The sequence below is a fragment of the Diceros bicornis genome, chromosome 3 (assembly GCF_020826845.1).
Source record: "Diceros bicornis minor isolate mBicDic1 chromosome 3, mDicBic1.mat.cur, whole genome shotgun sequence".
In the NCBI taxonomy this organism is placed as follows: Eukaryota; Metazoa; Chordata; class Mammalia; order Perissodactyla; family Rhinocerotidae; genus Diceros; species Diceros bicornis.
In genome coordinates, this window is record NC_080742.1 from 51981461 (window position 1) to 51999168 (window position 17708).

The 17708-nt window shown below is 55.7% G+C and overlaps 2 protein-coding genes across 2 annotated transcripts; both read right to left on the reverse strand.

Annotated features, from left to right (window-relative positions):
- Positions 1 to 2060, reverse strand: HOXA6 (homeobox A6). Its single transcript, XM_058568877.1, has 2 exons — positions 1619 to 2060; positions 1 to 260 (listed from the first exon to the last, which is right to left on the reverse strand). Exons 1-2 carry the CDS (start codon positions 2058 to 2060, stop codon positions 1 to 3), a joined length of 702 nt encoding a protein of 233 aa, XP_058424860.1.
- A 7195-nt stretch (positions 2061 to 9255) lies between these two features.
- HOXA7 (homeobox A7) lies at positions 9256 to 11037 on the reverse strand. Its single transcript, XM_058568885.1, has 2 exons — positions 10576 to 11037; positions 9256 to 9656 (listed from the first exon to the last, which is right to left on the reverse strand). The coding sequence occupies exons 1-2, from the start codon at positions 10952 to 10954 to the stop codon at positions 9331 to 9333; spliced, it is 705 nt and encodes a 234-aa protein (XP_058424868.1). The 5' UTR covers positions 10955 to 11037; the 3' UTR covers positions 9256 to 9330.
- Positions 11038 to 17708: the final 6671 nt, after the last annotated feature.

Below are 17708 nucleotides of genomic sequence, written 5' to 3' on the forward strand. Positions count from 1 at the left end.
CTACTCGCCCGCCTTTGCCTCAGCGTCCTCCCCGCTGGGCTGTGTGGAATTGATGAGTTTATTTTCCTTTTTCCACTTCATGCGGCGGTTCTGGAACCAGATCTTGATCTGGCGCTCGGTGAGGCAGAGCGCGTTGGCGATCTCGATGCGGCGGCGCCGCGTCAGGTAGCGGTTGAAGTGGAACTCCTTCTCCAGCTCCAGCGTCTGGTAGCGCGTGTAGGTCTGGCGGCCTCGGCGCCCGTGACTCCCGTAGACAGCACCTGCGGGCAGAAATGGCCCGGTCCCGATAAGCCAGCATCCGAGCAGCCCAACCAGTCAGCCCCGCGCCCCGCGCCCCGCGCCCCACGCCCCGCGCCCCGGGCCTCTGGACTGGAAACCACTCGCCTCCACTCCAGCCTCTCCCACTATATCTCGGGCGGAAAGCGGGCTGGATGGGCGAAGATTATTTCATACCAGGCGAGATGTTTGCCCACCTAAAACGACTTGGGGTGGGAAGTTATTGTTTTTGAAAAATCTGCTCTGTAAGAAAACCATTACAAGCAAAAGAATAGAAAGACTCATTCTTCATTCGGGGTACCTAAGTCGTGTTTTTGTGGGAGTGTAGTGTGCATGTGTCTGGGAGTGGTGGGTGTGGAACCCTGTGAGTAGGGTAGACACTGAATTCACATATGGATCTCCGTGAAGATGTTACTGTGGCCAGCCAGGACTCAACACGCTTTTTGGAAAATTAAAAATGGTCAGCCCTCTCAAATCTTTGCAAATTCCCCAAATTGTATGGCCCTTCTGAGAAACGCAGAGCTCCCTTTAAAAAAAAACCTGGATTTTAAAACAAAACACTGTTAGACTCTGTCCTGCTCCAAGGATTCCCTGTGGAGTTTTTGGAAACCAGAGGCAAAGAGATGGAGCTATGGGCCATCTGAGGTTTCTGGAAATGTAGGACTGTGATGGGCTGTCTGTTCTGGTGCCAAAGGGGCCCATGGGTGGGGGCCTTCCCCCAAGATGGGTGTGTGAGACTCAGGCAGGGCCTCAGAAGGAGGCAGAAGTTGGCTGAGTGAGCAGTTGAGTGGAAGGGGGAGGAGGGGAGGGAGGAGAGAGAGAAAAAATCCTAAGGCTGGGGATGTGGCCCTCCAAGGCTTTGGCGAGACACTGGAAGAAGCCAGCTGAGGGCCTCTATCTATATGGGTTTCTAAAGGGCAGAAAGGAGAGGGGCTTGGGAGGCTAAGGGGAGTTATCAGTGATGGGTGCAGAAGGCCATGTCGGCTTGGGAATCAGAGCAGGATGTTGCCAGGGTGAAGTGAGGGCAGGCGCTCCCTCCCATCCAGCATCGCTCTCTCTTCAGGTTGCCCCTGTCACGGGTCTCATATAGTGTGGCAGTGACCTCCGACGATCCCCTTACGTGGACACTAATGCCCTGCCTTCACTGCCACAGCTTGATTGCCCCATTGGGAATGTTTTTTTTTTTTTTTTAATCTTTTTTAAAAAACCAAAGAAACTTTGTTCGTTCTTTCCTCCTATTTCCTCTTTCTATTTTCTCTGTCTTTTCCTTCCTTCCTTCTTTCCCTGCCTCCTTCCCCCTCTCCCTCCACTCTCTTGGGGGGGCTGCAGGGACATGCCTTACCGGCGCAGGAGTTCATCCGCTGCATCCAGGGGTAAACAGGGCTGGTGTACTTCCGGTCGGTGCCTTCGTCATGGAGGGCTTTGCCTGGCACGCTGCTGCTGTCGGATTTGTACTGCTGCTCGGGAGAAAAGTGCAGGTAGTCCCCGGGGCCCCTCTGCTTGCCACTGCCCGAGGGCGAGGCGCCACTGAGGTCCTTATCAGAATAGAAACACGAGGCCCCGTACTCGTAGGATGCCCGGTTGCAGGCCAGGACCGAGTTGGACTGTTGGTAGAAACAAGGTGAGGTGTACGTCTTGTCCGGGAGGCTCGACGCCCCGTACGAGGCCGGGAAGGGCCTCAGCGCGTCATAGCCGGCCGGGTAGAGGGGCAGCTGCCCCAAGAACGAGTCCTGGCCGCTGGGCAGGCTCCCGGGGAAAGTGGGATTCACAAAATAGGAACTCATTTGCGCGCCCCTCCGCAGGACTGTGATTTGTTGTGTATTAGTACATCTGGCTATAACTATTAGTAGTCATCGAACTGGTTTGTTTCTGGATGGCCGAACGCCAAAAGCGACAGCAGCAAATCGCACCAGCTGACGCGCCGGCGGCCAATGGGAGCGAGCGCCGGAGCCCGCTCCCCGGGGACCACGGCGACCGAGGCAGCAAAGTTACAAACAGCCCCCAGCCCGCCCGCCCGCCGCCCGCCCGGCAGATTAATGGGCGCGCACAGCCAGCCGGCCCGGCTCTCTTTCCGATCACCAGCGGCGGACACCGGCCGGGCAGGGGCGATCCGATCAGGCCGGGGTCGGGGCACAGCGTCCGGGCCGCTGCAAAGGCCCCACCAGGCCCGCTTTTTCCTCCTCCCTTTTTGCCTTGTTGGATTTTTGCTGGATTTTCTCTCCAAACAGGAAACCTGACAGCCCCGCGCCGGGAGGGGCGGTGACAAGGATGTCTTTGCTCCCTGCCGGCCTGCCCTCCCCGCAAGGCCCTGTTTGCCCCTCCCCCTGCACTCTTCTACCAGTGGGTGCGGGTTCCGAAGCTGGAGAAGGGGCTCTGTGAAACCAGGCCTTCCTGCGCCTTAGGAATCGGTGCATCCCTTTTGTCTCTCCTTTCCCACCCCACCAAGGGCCTGGGCCTGGCTGCCGAGAGCGGAAGGCTCACCTTGATCTGACCAGGGCGCGGCCAAACATAGTCTCTTCCCCCGCCGGCCCCCTACGCCCACATAGGACACATCTCCTTTGAGTCCCAATGGGCTCCCGGCCAATGGCCAGTGACTGCCTGGCGTCAAAGCACCCCCACAGCTGCGCACCCCCGTCCCGCCTTTGAACCCAGGAACCGAGAGGCCAGAAACCACTGGTTTCCACAAGAAAGGGACCTGCAGAGGAGTGGCCGTGAGACTGAGCTCCGACGCCAGCCGGGGAACCTGCTCCTCTAGCTCGGCACCTCGGGCGGGACTCGCCCTCCACGACGCAGACCGCTCAGAGCTGAGACAGATCCAGATGTGGGATCTCTGTCCTCATTCCAGAGGCGCGGGCGACCCAGGGTCCTGGGTCCAGCCAGGCATAGAGGGCAACTCCGGCGGCCCAAGGCTGCGGGATAATTGATGTGCTTGGTCTCCTGGGCGCCCGACAGCCCGCACTGTCCTTGGGTGTGCCCTCTTTCTTGCCTTTCCTGGGACTGTTTGGGGGGCCTGCTACCCCCAGTCCCTCCAAAAACCCGGAGTAGTTGTCTCACCGGCTCCAGAAATCGTCTGAATTGTTTTTACCATGGTCCCAGGCCTGGCCTTCCCCAGGCAGGACATGAAAAGCCTGTCCTGGGATGCTGTCTCTTTGCCTGAGAGGTGTGCCTGGGAGATAGTTGACTTTTACAGCACATGGATCAATCTCATTTTGTAAAATGTGATATCTTGCCAATGGCACTTTTATGACTGTATTTGTTGGGCTTGTAAAACCCCTTGAATTAGCTTTAAAATCCTCAATTCTGTAGAGGTTGAAGAAAGACTATTTATACGATTTGGTCAAATTTCTGGAAGGTGTTTATAAGATCTGTAAAACTGGTGAATGCAGGCTGGTGGGGTTCAGGAATTGGGGAGGGTGGCAATACCCCCCTAGGAATCTGGCAATGACTTCCTTAATTTCTTCCTTGCTTCTTGATTTTTTTTCCTGCCCTTACTTCCCCCAAAGGGAAAAAATTGGGAAAGGTCACCCTCCACAGAGCCTAGTGTGCACCACTGAAAGCGGCTGCTGCCCACTTGATGGAGGCTTCTCCTAGAAGCCTTCTGCCTGAGCCCAGATCAATCCAAGCTGGGAAAGTTTCTCCTTTGCATATACAAAGAAGGACCTCGCAGGAGAGGACAGAATTTAGCATTTCCCTTGCATTTCTTCAGGAGAAGGATCTGATAGGTGAAAATGAAAGCTTAAAAGTCAAAAAATAGAAGAGAATTGTTTTCTAAAAGTTATGTTCAAAGAAAATCATGTTTGAGTTATTGTTTCTAGACAAGACCATCAGATGACAGTGATTTTAAGCAAGTTGTTATTATGTAAGATGAAAACGACTATTTGGAGATGCTGACAAATGTTTACATTTATAATTTCTGTTTCATTCCTCCAGGTCCCACACAGTGTTAGGGCTGGTGGCGGTTTACTGCTATTATTATTTGTTACGGTTTGACCTGAATTTTCGATCTAATAATTGTACTGGCCAACGAGAGAATTTGATTTCTTAGCTAAGAGCCAAAATACATATTTTTATCTTCTATAGGCACTAAGCTGGAAAAAAATATATTAAATTGAAATCCCTACGTGTTAGCCAAGGCTGATACATATCGTGTTGGCAGCCGCCCAATTTATTTCTCCAACCAGCATTAGGTGCCTATATATATATACAGAGAGAGAGAGAGAGAGAGAGAGAGAGAGAGAGACCCACTCAGGCGAGAATAGGAGCCCCAGACGCTGGAGGGAGCCTCTCCTGGGATGGTGAGAATGGCCACCAGGGCTCTCTCTTCTCCATCAAAGCCACACAAAAAGTCCACTTACCTTTCAGCTGCTCTTCAAGGGGGACAGGATGGCAAGCAGGGCCTCACAGTCCGCTCTTTCCCTGGACTGCCCTCTGAGCGAGCTCCTCGACCTCCGCCAGCCTGGAGGGCGGCCTGCTGGTGTGTGTGTGGGACCTTGAAGGCCGCCCCGTTTGCCGGGATCTCTAGCCCAGGCCAGAGCCCATCACACACAGGTGCGGCCTCTGCCTGTCACGGGCCCTCACTTGGAGCCAAAGCCAGCCTTCCTCGCCATAGACAGTCCTCCTCAGGGCCAGCCAGGCCTGCAGGCCTCAGTACTATGAGTGGTCTCTCCGATTTCGAAATCCCAAAGCGGGCGCGTTCCTCGAACCAGCATGCGCCCCCGGGGCGCCTTGGGACGCGTAGTTTGGACAGAAGCAGCCATGACGTGCCAGGCGGCCTGTGCAACCAGTCTCCATGGTGCTGGGGTTGGGGGGGAGGACTCGAGTCTAGTCGGGCGTCCAGCTCCTGTCAGGGGTGGCCAAGGCCGGGGAGGTTCCCGGCCAGTCAGGCCCTGGGACGCCGCCCCTCAGGTCCTCCCTGGCCCCCTGCTCCTTGGCCTGCTTGGGAATCTCTGAGTGGCCCGCGCAGCAGTCGCGCCAGGCTGCACGGCGCGGGGCTGTGGCTGGCGTCGGTCCCGGTGACGGCCACAGCGTGGCAGCAGCGAGCGCCAGCGCGGTCGCAATAAATAATCCGCCCGCGGCAGCCGCAGTCAGACAGCCCGCGGCTCTGCGACGCAAATGCACCGCTTTTTCCGTCTTGAGCGCAACCACAGCGCCAGTGGACGTCCCAAACATCCACAGCCCCTTCTTAATTATCCAACGCATATCCAAGTATTATCTTAAAGCGAGAAAATAACAAGGAAAACCAAAAAAAAAGCAAACAAAAAGAACTCGAGCCCAGAACCTCAGGATCGTTTCTGGTCGCTGTCCCAGGAAGCTCCCGGGGCAAATCTGGCCAAGGCGCACCCAGGTCAAGCCATGGTCTGGGTCACCGCGCTACGTTAAGAGAACGCCCGCGGCACCCTCCGCGCCACCTCCCGGGCGGTTCCACAGTCCTTTCCCCGCTGGCGGGTGGTGGGGCACGCGGTCACCAGCCCGCTGTGCTGAGGTGAGTGGGGGGCCCCCCTATCGCCCAGACTCGGTTTGCTTCCTTCCTTCATCCTTAGCTGCGGGCCCCTGCCACTCGCAAAAACACCACTACATCCTCTGCACCGAAACTTCCCGCCAAGCAATACCTAACCAATTAACCCCATCCTCTCCTCCAACACAGAATTGCACCCACGCACTTATTCCCTCTCCCGGTGCGTCAGACACCTCTCTCATTGGAAAACCGCGCAAAGGGAAGCAGGCAATCAGCAGAAGACTCGGGCTGCATTAGTAAGTTTTTGTTTGTTTTTTCCTATTCTACCTCTCCCTCCAGAAACCATTTTCCACGGAATAGAAGGTGTTGTGTTTATGCTAATAAAACGACTGTCGATTAATTCACTTTTGCCCTCACCTCTTCCCACCTTCCCAGGTCTGGAACTGTCTCCAGTTGTTGGAGAATTCAATCAAATCAATTGGGTCATGAATGAAAATTAAAAAAATCCAAACCCGAGAGGCTGGCAGGGAATGCAGGGTGCAGGCCCACTTCCTTTTGGGCTTCCTGAGGTCGCTGGGGAAGGGGAGAGAGAGAAGACCTCGGTGTTCCTGCCCTGTGCCAGGGCGCTGTGCCATGGAAGGCAGGCAGGCATTTACTGCCATGGTGAGCCAGGGAGAGAGGGGAGAGAGAAAGAGAGAGAGAGCGAGAGAGAGTGTGTGTGTGTGCGCGCGCGCGCGCGCGCGCTGTAGTGCGTGGTGGGGGGGCGAATGTGAACGGGTGTGGGTGAGGGGAGTATGCCCCTCTTCAAAGCCGCCCTGGGTGCCCTCTCCCACCGCCTCCGCCGCCGGCTGCCATCTCACTACCTTTGCTCCTGTCTCCCCACATGTCTCACCTTCAGATGGCGGCTCCCAGAAGCTCCTGCACCTCTGACAGCTGTCGCTTGGACAGCCTGGGGAGACGAATTGTCCTCCTTCCTGGTGCCAGAGGACGCAGGAAATTAGCCAGGTTGCGAGTTGCAAAGCGGCCGCCACGGCGCCGGGAACTGGGCGCGCCCAACCTCCAGCGGGAGCGGCCGGGCCAGGCCAGGCCGGGGCGTCATCTCGCTCACCATCCCCGGACAAAGCATAGCCGAGCCGGGCTGGAAGGCAGAGCTCCGAAGCAGGCAGGATGGAGCGGAGCAAAAGAATGCGGCTCTATTCTCGCAAGGGAAATTATAAAAAAGTTCATGTTCACGGTTCCCATCCACATGACCGACAGCGGCCAATGGAAGGGCCGAACAACTCATAAAGTTGTATTGCAAAGTTGTAAATTTTCATAAACAACAACGGATTTATGACCCTTTCCCCATCACTAAGAGGAGGCAGCTCTTACACCGGCGCCATCTTAACACGGAGGCCGCCCCGACTTGGGGCCGCAGGTTTCGCAGACCCAGTTGGGCGAGTTTTATTAAAAGAGCAATAAGAAGCGGGCCCAACTCAGGCCGGAGACTGGAATCGAAGTCTTTGCCCGCTGAGCTCACGCTGTTCTGCGCTGTCCCCACGGCCCCTAGCCCCTAGCCCCTTCCCCAGCCCCTTATGCTTCTCTGGACCCAGACGCCCTTATCGAGGCTTCAGGCTTCGCAGCCCGGAGTGCAGCCCCAAACCCCTTCTCGTAGCCTTCACTTGCGGTCCTGGGCCCTGGGGCGCCCTCGCTTCGCCTGAATGCGGGGTGGGGGTGGGGGCTGCGTCAGAGGCCCTGAATTCCACCTCCTAGCCTGGGGCCGGGTTCAGGGCTCATGGAGAATTCAGGATCAGTTGCAGGGTAATACCCCTATCCAAGCCCACCCCAGAGCCTTAGAAGAAAGGGTGGATTTTGGATTCGCTCATGGAATTTATGAAGGTTTTTAGAGAGGTTCATAGAATATAATGTATCCATTGAAGACTGTGTTTTCAAGGAATCTGGAAGATGTTTGTGCACACACACAAAAACCTGACAAAAATCTGCACACCGAGAAATGCACATATACAATTATGGACACATAGAAGCACATGCACTCAATTATGGACACAAATGCGTGCAATTATTGACATGCAAACACGCACTCAATCATGGACACAAATACATACAATTATGTTCTCATGTAAAAATACACAGACATACACCAAAATACACATACAAAGAGAGGTACACACATACCCATACAAGTCCACACATAAAAAATCCACACAAAAAGGGACTCAACACACATATACACCAAAACATGGACTCCCAACACTTGGAACCTATTCATCATTCCACTTTTGCTTCCCCAAAGCCAGCACAGGGGACACAGACACAACCACAGCTTGCTCTCCAGTCATGCTCACCCTCTCTTCCCCAGGACCCTCTAGATAAAGCAATCCAGTTTGTTTCTTTGTCACCAAGCATCTTTATTTTTCTGTTACATAAAACACAGTTAGCTGGGCAAGACAGGAAGCATACCTTCCCGTTCCTGAAACCCCAGGCTAGAGCCGAGGGGGACTAGGGGGACGCAGGACAACACAGGAGATGAAGGGCATTGGAGAGGGCATCGGCCCTCTCTACCCGCTAGCAAGTTAGCTCAAGACAACACACCATGCTACAAAGTCACCCCAGTAACACATCCTTCTCAAGTCAAGACATTGCCTTACAAATGAGCTCCAAGACTATATAAAGGACAAAAAAAAAAATCTTGTTCAAATATACAATATCTGCTATTGTAGTAAAAGTCAGGGTGTACATATTCAACATGGCCTGACACTAGGACACAGGGGTCAGGGGAGAAGGCAGGGAGGCTGGGAGCATCTCTGCAGTCCTACTAAGCAGAAGCTAACCCAGAGATCTGCAGCTAGCTTGGGAATGCTCCCTCCAGAATTGGAGGGTGATGGGCCTGAACTTGGGGTGCCCAGGCCAGAGAAGGAGGGATTCTAGGTTGCAGCACTTACAATGCTTTGGAATAAATATATTATTTTTCAATTTAAATAGAAGCCAATGCCCTAGTCCCCAAACCCCAATGCCTTCTCAGTGCAGCCTGTGGGACCCCAAAGGCTGCCAGCAGGAAGTAGCAGGGGCCTGGCTGGGGAGGGGCCAGCACTAGGTAGCAAGCAAGCCAGTGAGCACAAAATAGGTAGTTTGGGGCGAGTAGGTAGTACTGAGAGTCAGGTCCTTGCCAGTAGGGGGGGGAGGGGGTGCTGGGTGTCTGCCAGTGTTGGGACACATCTGGGCTTCCTGGGAGTGGAGGCCCACTGGGGCTGGGCCCATAGGTAGTTTGGGGGTGCCTCTCGCCGAGGCCTGTGCTAGGTAGTATTTTTTCCGCACCAGCGCAGAGCCGGCGGCCCGGGATTGGGGAGAGTCTGTTGGGGGTCCTCAGAGGCAGAGGGGATCCTCAAGGAGACCCAGTCTAGGCGGCTGCTCAGTCCAGAAAAGTTGGGAGCTGGAGTGGGTAATAGGGTAAAATGGGGTGTAGGTTGGGGGCTGGGTTTTTTTTTTTTTTTTTTTTTACATTTTCTTTTTATTTTTTCCACTTTCGTAAATAAAATCAATGAGTCTCTAAAGACGGCTTTCCCGACTGTCTGGTGCAGCCAGGGCCCCGGCTCAGCCCCTTATTCCTCCTCCTCCTCCTCATCGTCTTCGTCTTCGTCGTCGTCGTCCTCGTCGTCAGCCTTGTCCGCGGCGGCGGTGGCGGCGGTGGCAGGCACGGCGCCCTCGGGGGCTGCGGTAGCAGCCGGACCCTCGTCCTTATGCTCTTTCTTCCACTTCATGCGGCGGTTCTGGAACCAGATCTTGATCTGGCGCTCGGTGAGGCAGAGCGCGTGGGCGATCTCGATGCGGCGGCGCCGCGTCAGGTAGCGGTTGAAGTGGAACTCCTTCTCCAGCTCCAGCGTCTGGTAGCGCGTGTAGGTCTGGCGGCCCCGCTTCCTGTCGGGCCCTGCGAGCAGAAATGCGGACACATGGACACACGGACAGACAAGCCGACAGAGACACAGACAGAACAGTCATTAGCCAGGCCACCATCCCAGAGCCCGAACCTTCCTCCGGGCCCTGACCCAGGCGCGCGTCCCTCTCCGCCCTGCGCCCCCGAACTGAGCTAGGGGAGGAGCGGGAGTGTGAGTGGAAGATCCCAACCGCGGCGCCAGACCCTCAGGCAGCTCTGTGAGGAGGGAAGGCGCAGATCCCAACTTAACAACCGCCCTTTCCAGCCGGCTAGGCTTCCACAATGTCCTGCTTCCCCCTGACAAAGGGAAATTGTAAATATAGAGTGTGGGCAAGTGGGAGACACTACGCTTTTGCCATTCAAAGGCGAGCCGGGCTGCTTCCCCGCCTAGCTAAGGAAGTGGGCGACCTTCGGTTCCAGCGGCGCTTTCTCTCCCCAGCATCCCGCGCCCCCATCCCCGGACCTTCCTACTGCACTCCGAACCCCTGTCTCCGCTCCTGTTCCCCCACTCCCGCCTTTAAACGGCTTCTGGCACAGAGGGGCCTGAAGGGTTTGGCTCTCTCTGCTTTTGAGAAAGAAAAGCCGGGCTAAAAGGAAAAGGAGGGGAGAGAGAGAAGAAAGGGAGGGAGAAAAGAGAGAGAATAGCGAACAAACTTAACGTTAACATTCCAAGGCAAATGGAGTTAAATAAATTTACGAGGATCGAACCCATTAATTGGGCTATAAAAAGTTTTATGAGCCTCATTTACATACAATGCTACGGGCTCTCCACGCTATGGCGCCTCAGCTCTAATTAAAACCAGAAAGGCAGCGCCGCCAGGAGTCACGGGGCCGCCGGCTCGCAGCCGCCTCGCTCCGCTCCCCAGTCCCGCGCTCCCGACTCCCACCCGGCCCGCCTAGCGGCTGCGCCTACCTGAAGACCGCATCCAGGGATAGATGCGGAAATTGGCCTCGGCCGGACCGTGCAGCGCGCCTTCGTCCGCCTTGTCGCAGGCGCCTTTGGCGAGGTCACTGCAGAGCCCGGGGATGTTTTGGTCGTAGGAGGCGCAGGGCAGGTTGCCGTAGGCGTCGGCGCCCAGGCCGTAGCCGGACGCGAAGGGGCTCTGATAGAGGGGGCTGTTGACATTGTACAAGCCTGGTACTGTCGAAGCGAAGGCGCCGGCGCCCGCCCCATAGCCGCTTCTCTGAGAGTTGGGCGCAAAGGAGCAAGAAGTCGGCTCGGCATTTTGGAACAGAGAAGCCCCCGCCGTATATTTGCTAAAAAGCGCGTTCACATAATACGAAGAACTCATAATTTTGACCTGTGATTTGTTGTCCGGCAGCTTTCAGTGTCGGTTTTACGAGGTAGCGTGATATATGATAACATTACACCCCCAGATTTACACCAAACCCCATTTTCTTTTGGACCCAGCTCGCCGCAACACGTGACCGCCCACATGACCGCCTCCACCAATCTCAGCAGCCCTCACAGGTGGTCTCGCTCCGCGGGGCCGGCGACAGCCTAGAATGGAAGGGGAAGAGGCTCAAATATGTGGCCAACGAATCTGCTCGCGCCGGGCCGGCCTGGCGCGTCCTGCGGGAAAAGGACCCCGAGGCTATGCGGGAGCGCTCTGCTCGCCGCCAGTCTGGACGCCGGGCCTGCAGAGGCCGCGCGAGCCCGACCCCGAGCAGCCCCCTCTTGCCTATTACCGAACTCTGGACCAAGCCTGCGGCTCTTCCCTGCCCGTCTTCTGCCCACTGACCCAGCCCAGCGAGGGTCTCTGCACCCCGCACACCCGCCCGCCCCACAGTCGCCGGGTGGGCAAGTCTCAGCTCTGGGCAAATCGACTCTTTGCCCGCGTCTACCCCGCCCAGATCCAGTGGGCGATAAACCGACTTAGACTCCGATCCAGATGGGGCAGGCAGGCGCAGCGTCGCTTCCAGCTGCAGCGAGAACGCCACCGCAAACTGGAACCATGTGGTTCGAATAAAGTCAAGGTCTCCCAGCTTCCTTTCCTTAATCAGCGGCGCACTGTTTATCCGCTCTAAAGGAAGCAGTGAAATATTTATCTATTAATGAGCCTCATTTGCCAACAGATTTATTAACGTGGGGCTCCCCTCCCTCCTCCTGGACACGCTGGCCCCGCAGACTCGGTGCGTTCGCTCCTGGGCACCTGGCTGGCCTCTGGCAGCCGGAGAAAGGGCTGGACACTCTTTTATCCTCCCCGCAACGCTTAGTTCCCCCTGGCTGAAGGGGAAACAAGTCCCTTTCCCCCCCGCTTGGAGGAACCTCAGGCCCCGCACCTTTCTAGGTACCCCTAGCACAGTGAGGTTTCTGGTAGACTTCACCCCGGCCACCTCTGGGCCTCCGCCAGCTCCTCATGGGCCTGGGTGGGTGCCTGGGAGCAATACATGTTTTAGAGCCACTTTGGAGAAGACAGAGGAGGGTTCACGCGCCTGGGGACTGCAGCCCATTATGGATCTCCATTTCTTTTGGAGACCCCAAAAACAAATAGGGGGAGCCCTCCCGAAAAGGCCACCCAGCTCTGGCGGCTTCTCCTTTCCAAGGACTGGCTGGCAGAGAGTGGAGCGCAGGGTAGACTCACTCCTTCCCTTCCAGGCCTCCAACTCACGGAGCTTACCTTCTCAAGCCTCCAAACCCTGCACAGGGTTGGAACAGCGAAGCCCCTGCCGCCCACCGCTCCGTGGAGGGTGGTGGGGCGAATCCTTCCTCTAAATGCCTCATAAACTGCCCAGGCCGCGCTGGAAGCCCAGCCGTCAGGTCAGTACGCCTTTTACTGCTCAGCTCGATTGCACACCATAAACCCGACCTCACAATGGAATTGCCCCGGATATTCTCCTCTAAATTATAGAGTTTGGTTCCTCGTGTACAAAGCGCTTCCCATCACTTTCAGAGGGTCCAGGCTGTCCCCGTTCACCGCACCCTCTCGGGGGTCCCAGGAGCACAAAAGGCAGCGAGAGGGTTCAGACCCGGATGCAACGGATCCCAGCTCCTGCCTAGTGGACTGCCCTGGGGCATGGGTGGGAAGGCAGGGGCTGTCCGGGCAGGTGGGGCCAGGGTGGTTCCCCCTGGGAGTACAGGGGCCATATTGGGGGGGGGGGTGGCAATATCCGGGGATGCCTTTTATGGAGGATCAGGATGATAGCGTGTCTCAGTCGGGGAACGGAGGGGGTAAGACGGGAAGGGAAGAAAAAACCAAATATTCCAAAAAGCATCGCTTTCTGGCAGGAAATGAAAACCTAAGAAAATTGAAGGAAGATAAAACAAACAAGAAGTAGGCTAGGAGATCAAAGAAGCGGAATCAGACAGCTTTAGACCAATAAATTGTTCCTCGGGTGACACAGAGCAAGAGGCAAAGAAAAAGACCCGGGCCCCGCCGCCGCCGCCGTCTGTCTAGACTCGGGTGGCTGGAGCGGCTGACAGCGATGGCGTTTAAAGTAGAACCTGCCCTGAGTCAGGCGACCCGACAGGCCGAGTGGGGAGAGATTTCGAGGAGCAGGAAGGAACGCAGTCCCAGCCAAGAGGGTTGGGAGCCCGCGTCACAGGCTCATCCCCGCCCGGATTTTGTCAGGCGCGGGTCCAAGCGGTCCTGGCCGGACGCGCTGCCCCTTCCCCTGGGCCAAGGATGATCCAGATACTGCCGGCAAGGCCTCGGCCTTTCTGGGCCCAAGTCAGCTAACTGGGCTGAGTCCCGCGGGTGCCGAAACCTCCCTTTCGTTTCTGCGCTTGTCTCTCTCCTGCTTTCTGTGGCAGGGTTTTAAAACGAAAAGGCCAAACTTAGGCTTTCAATAAGGCCTATTTAATCGCATGTTCTCGAGCCATTGGTGTCCTAATTATTTCGCTGAAAAGACACCAATGCAGTGGGTTATGTGTGATAATATTCACAGAAATATTGGTTGATGCTCCGCCTGGAGCAGGCGCGTGTAGGCGGGGGTCTAATCAGCCCAGCTGTCTCTATATAAAGACATTTTCCACCGCTCTCCTGGAGCAGAATTCGTTTTCCCTGCTTCTTGTTACTAAATAGTCTTCAATATTTAAACCTAGCTCGGGGCAGCGAATGGAAGCTGCTGGGAATCGGGCGGCTAGCGATTTGCTTCTGTAAACGTTTCCACCCGCGCTCTTTGCCCGAGCTGCGCGTCGGTTCTCCATCCACTGAGCAGTCCCTGGTCGCCGTGCGGGGACAGATACATCGCCAACGAGTGCAAAAGAGCTCGGGCTGGCGCGGGGTCTGGGCTGGGCGGCTTGCAGGGACGCCGTTCCCAGGCAGCCTAGCAGGCAGAACCGCCTCCCAGCCACTGGCCGGCCAAGGGCAACAGAGGCCCCTCGTGGCAGTCCCCGAGGCCTCTGAGATCCCAGCCGGCCAGCACCTACCTGGGGCCTCCGTGATCGGTGGGGAGAGAGAAGCGGTCGCTACCGATCTGCTCCTTTGCCATTTATTTGTAGTCACATAAATCGAGCTTTGTATCTGTGCCTTGGAGACACGGCCACTGGCGGCTCTCGGAAAGTTATAAAACCCTTCTTAGAATCAGATGAAGTGAAATATTGTATATTATATAAGGAAATATAATGAAGGCGTGTGTCTGTAATACCAACGCGTGTATATAAACAGAGAAAAAGGAAGGAGAGAGAGAGCAACCCCGGGGAGAGATGTCAGCCAGAATCTAGTCCCCAGTTTTACAGCGTGTGCAGAGCAGAGAAGCAGGTTGTAAACATTTTGTGGGCTTGGCGGAGACTATTACAACCCAAATAAATGCACTGCGTGGCGTGTTCACAGGGCTCCGGGGTGCTTCGAAGGGTTTTCTGTTTGCTTTTGCATTTTCCGTCTGAAACCATTCTGCACCCGTAGCTGATCCTCGCACCCGCGCTCGAGGCGCCTCTCGGAAGGCTCCGAGGCGTGTTCCCCGCCCAGGGTCGTGGATAGGCTGGGTTTGGATTAGGGTTCCCTCCCTCCACCTGAGCAGGAGACGCCAGAGGAGCCTTAGTACTCCCACTGCCGAGGAAATTCGGAGGCGAGAGAAAGCAAGGCAGCTTTCACGACGTGAGCTCCTATCCTGGAGCTAGGATGTTATAATTATTTTAAATATCATATTTATTTTAGAATAACCAAAGCAGTTCCTGGTCTGTCCCCAAGGATTCCCCATCCCACGAACTCAGGCGCCAGACCCACACTAGACAGTCACCAAGAGTGCCTTTACGTCCAATTTTCAGCCGCCTAATTGTGTCACGGATTCAGGGCGGCCCGCGGGTGCTGGCTCGCCGGTTCTGTACCGGAGCGCAGCCTTCGGGGGCCTCCCGGGCTACCGGAGGACTCCTGGCCACGGTATGCACCCTCGGCACACCCTCTGGGGTGTCACCAGGTCCGGGGGCTGTAGGCCTTAGTTCTTGTGTCTGTCCGCTGGTCAGCCGGGTTCTTCGAGCGCCGCGCTGCCCCGAGGCTTGTCCCGGGCTGGGACGGTGACCCTACAGCGCCTGGAGCTGCAGCCCCGCAGCGCTAGGCCCCCGGAGTGGGGGAAAGGGGGACGCGAGCGGTGCAGGTCAGGCGAGCTCCCCCCGCTTGCTTGGTTCCCAGCGAGGCTTCCGGCTCGGCCTGAGCAGCACCGAAAATATACCACAGCTGTTCACTCAAATCTGAGGCTCTCGTTCCAGAAAGGCTCTCGTCAAGTCGACATCTTAGGACCGTCCCAGGGTCGCGGCGGCGGGAGATGGCGGCGCGGGCGCCTCTTGCGTGGAGCCATACTGCCATCTGCTGGCCACATCTTGGTACTGCAGTCCCAGCAGCGCGGTCTGAACTTCGTCAGCAGCCGCCGCGAGCCCTGCGCCCCACTCCCAAAGCGGGGCGAGGGCCCAGTCCCCGGGGGTTCTGCGAGGAGCCGGGAATCTACGCTGCCGAGAGTGCCCATAAAAGAGAGCTGTTTCCGCAGCCGCTTTATCGGCGGCAGACAGAACAAACAAATGAAGGGGCTTTGGTGGAAAATCTTAATTGGGGCTGGACAGTTGTAAACTCATTAAGGGCCGAATTCCAGACAGTTCGCAGACCCGGCCTTTATGGCACACCCTTACTGCCCATTCTTTGAAGTTCCTTCTGTCTGCAACAACAGAGGGCGTCCCAACCTGGCGGCGGGGTGGGGGTGGGGATGTGAGGGGACGCCCCATCCCCCGGCGCCCTGGTTCCCCTTTTACACGCCCGAACACAGCTAACTTGGCAGAAGTCGAAGTGGGTAGGGGGTGGGGATGGGGTGGGGGGTGGGAGATGGAGAGTAGGGGGGAAGGGCGAGAAAAGAGGAGGGGAGATGAGGCTGAACCCTCTGGCCACATCTAGAAGGCGCTCGGGCCTCCGCAATTGTGTCCGTTCCCCCCTCAGCCCTTTACACCCCATAAACGGTAACAGCCCTCATTTTCTTTTATGGCGCTTTGGGCTCGTCGGTTGCCTGGACTCTGCCTCTGCCAGGACTTGTGCTCCGGAGGGGCGCGCGGTGCAGGACCCAGAATCTCCCGGGCCAGCCCGACAGGACGTGGGGGTGCGGGGACACAAGACTTCAGTCCCCTGAGAACCCCCAAATGTCTGTCCTGGCGGCCACGTTGGGGCTGGGGCGGTCGGGGTCGTGTTTCTCTCCTCAGAGACTCCTTAGGAGGCAGGCCCTCAGCTCTGGGTCCTGGCCCCCCACGTCCCCCCATGACAGGGAAGGCCCCAGGAGTTTCCGTGGACCCCGGTTTGGGAATTTTCTCGGGGCACCAAGATGAGAAAGTGGCCTTTCACTGCTAGTGGCCAGCGATACCCGGACCCAGCCCACCTCCTGAGAGGCCTCCCAGCCATCCTGCAAATGGACACAAAGCGGGGAGCCCAGGTCTCGCCGCCCCTGGTTCCCGGCCTTTCTCCGCTGCCCGCACCGCCAGGCGGCGGGCCTGGAGGGACCGCGGAGCCTCCACTCTCCGCCGCCGGCTGCTGGCAAGTCCCGCTCCCGAAAGTCCGCCAGGGGCAAAACTGAGGTTCTGTCCTCCTCCACCCCAGCCCGGCCCCCGCCCAGGCACTCTACCCAGGCTCCCTCACCCTAGAGAAGATGGTGCAAAGAGCTGACCCGCAAAAAATAGAAAAGAATCAATATATTTTATTTGGCAAAAAGTTAAATATCTCAACACAATAATTTGGTCAGTAGGCCTTGAGGTAACTATTGCAAAACATACAGTGTCTGTTCAGCCCGATGGAAACCCCAGATTCATCAAGGATACAAATCTACAGTAGCCCAATGGCGGTTTCATAGCGTATAATTTATTATCAATAAAATTAACTCCATTACAATAAGCATTCATTTTCCCCCAATTAAAATTAAAAGTAAACCATAGGTAGTAACCTTCTGCACATATGTATAGCTCCAAATTTGCTCACTGTTCATCTGGTGCAAAAACAATATTCAAGCTTGCCTGATTACTTTTTCTTTAATATGTGGATTATATATACAATGGACAAGACAGATGTACAGAGCATGTAGAGACAAAAATGCCCACATTTCAAAAGTGGAGAAAACCGTGAATCTATGTATCCCGGAGAACCCTTTCTCTCTTTTTTAAAAAAATTTATGTCACTGGGAAATCCTTACAGCTAGTTTACAATCAAAGGTTAACAGCCTAATATACAGAAGACATATTCCACTACAGAGCTATACTCTATGCAACTGTTTTTCCCCTTCATAAACAACCTGAGTTCAAATTGAATTCTAGCTTTCACAAACACAACGGGTGCATCACCCAGCACAGAAGTTTGAGTCACAAAACATAATTACCACAATAAAAGACAGTGTTCAAGTATCTGGGCAGATCGCTCTGCCGCACAAAGAACAAATTAAATTAACTACACAGACTAAAAACTATACAGCTCTCCATCAACAGTTGTGCATTATAAAAAGGTAGTTTTTTTTTGTTTGTTTTAAGTCAGGAACAGGTAGATTTTTTTTTTTAATATATACAAGCTAGCACACGCAGCCATCAGTGCTAATGCACCCCCCCCCCTTTTTGTCTTATAGAAAATGGAAAGCTTACAATACCTCCTC

What these genes read in the sequence shown, in the direction of transcription:
- HOXA7 (XM_058568885.1), bottom strand. Translation starts at nt 10,954, where the DNA reads ATGAGTTCTTCGTATTATGTGAACGCGCTTTTTAGCAAATATACGGCG. An exon ending in TCCCTGGATGCGGTCTTCAG is followed by an intron (nt 9,657 to 10,575) that starts GTAGGCGCAGCC and finishes TTCTGCTCGCAG; the next exon opens with GGCCCGACAGGAAGCGGGGC.
- HOXA6 (XM_058568877.1), bottom strand. Translation starts at nt 2,060, where the DNA reads ATGAGTTCCTATTTTGTGAATCCCACTTTCCCCGGGAGCCTGCCCAGC. An exon ending in GCGGATGAACTCCTGCGCCG is followed by an intron (nt 261 to 1,618) that starts GTAAGGCATGTC and finishes TTCTGCCCGCAG; the next exon opens with GTGCTGTCTACGGGAGTCAC.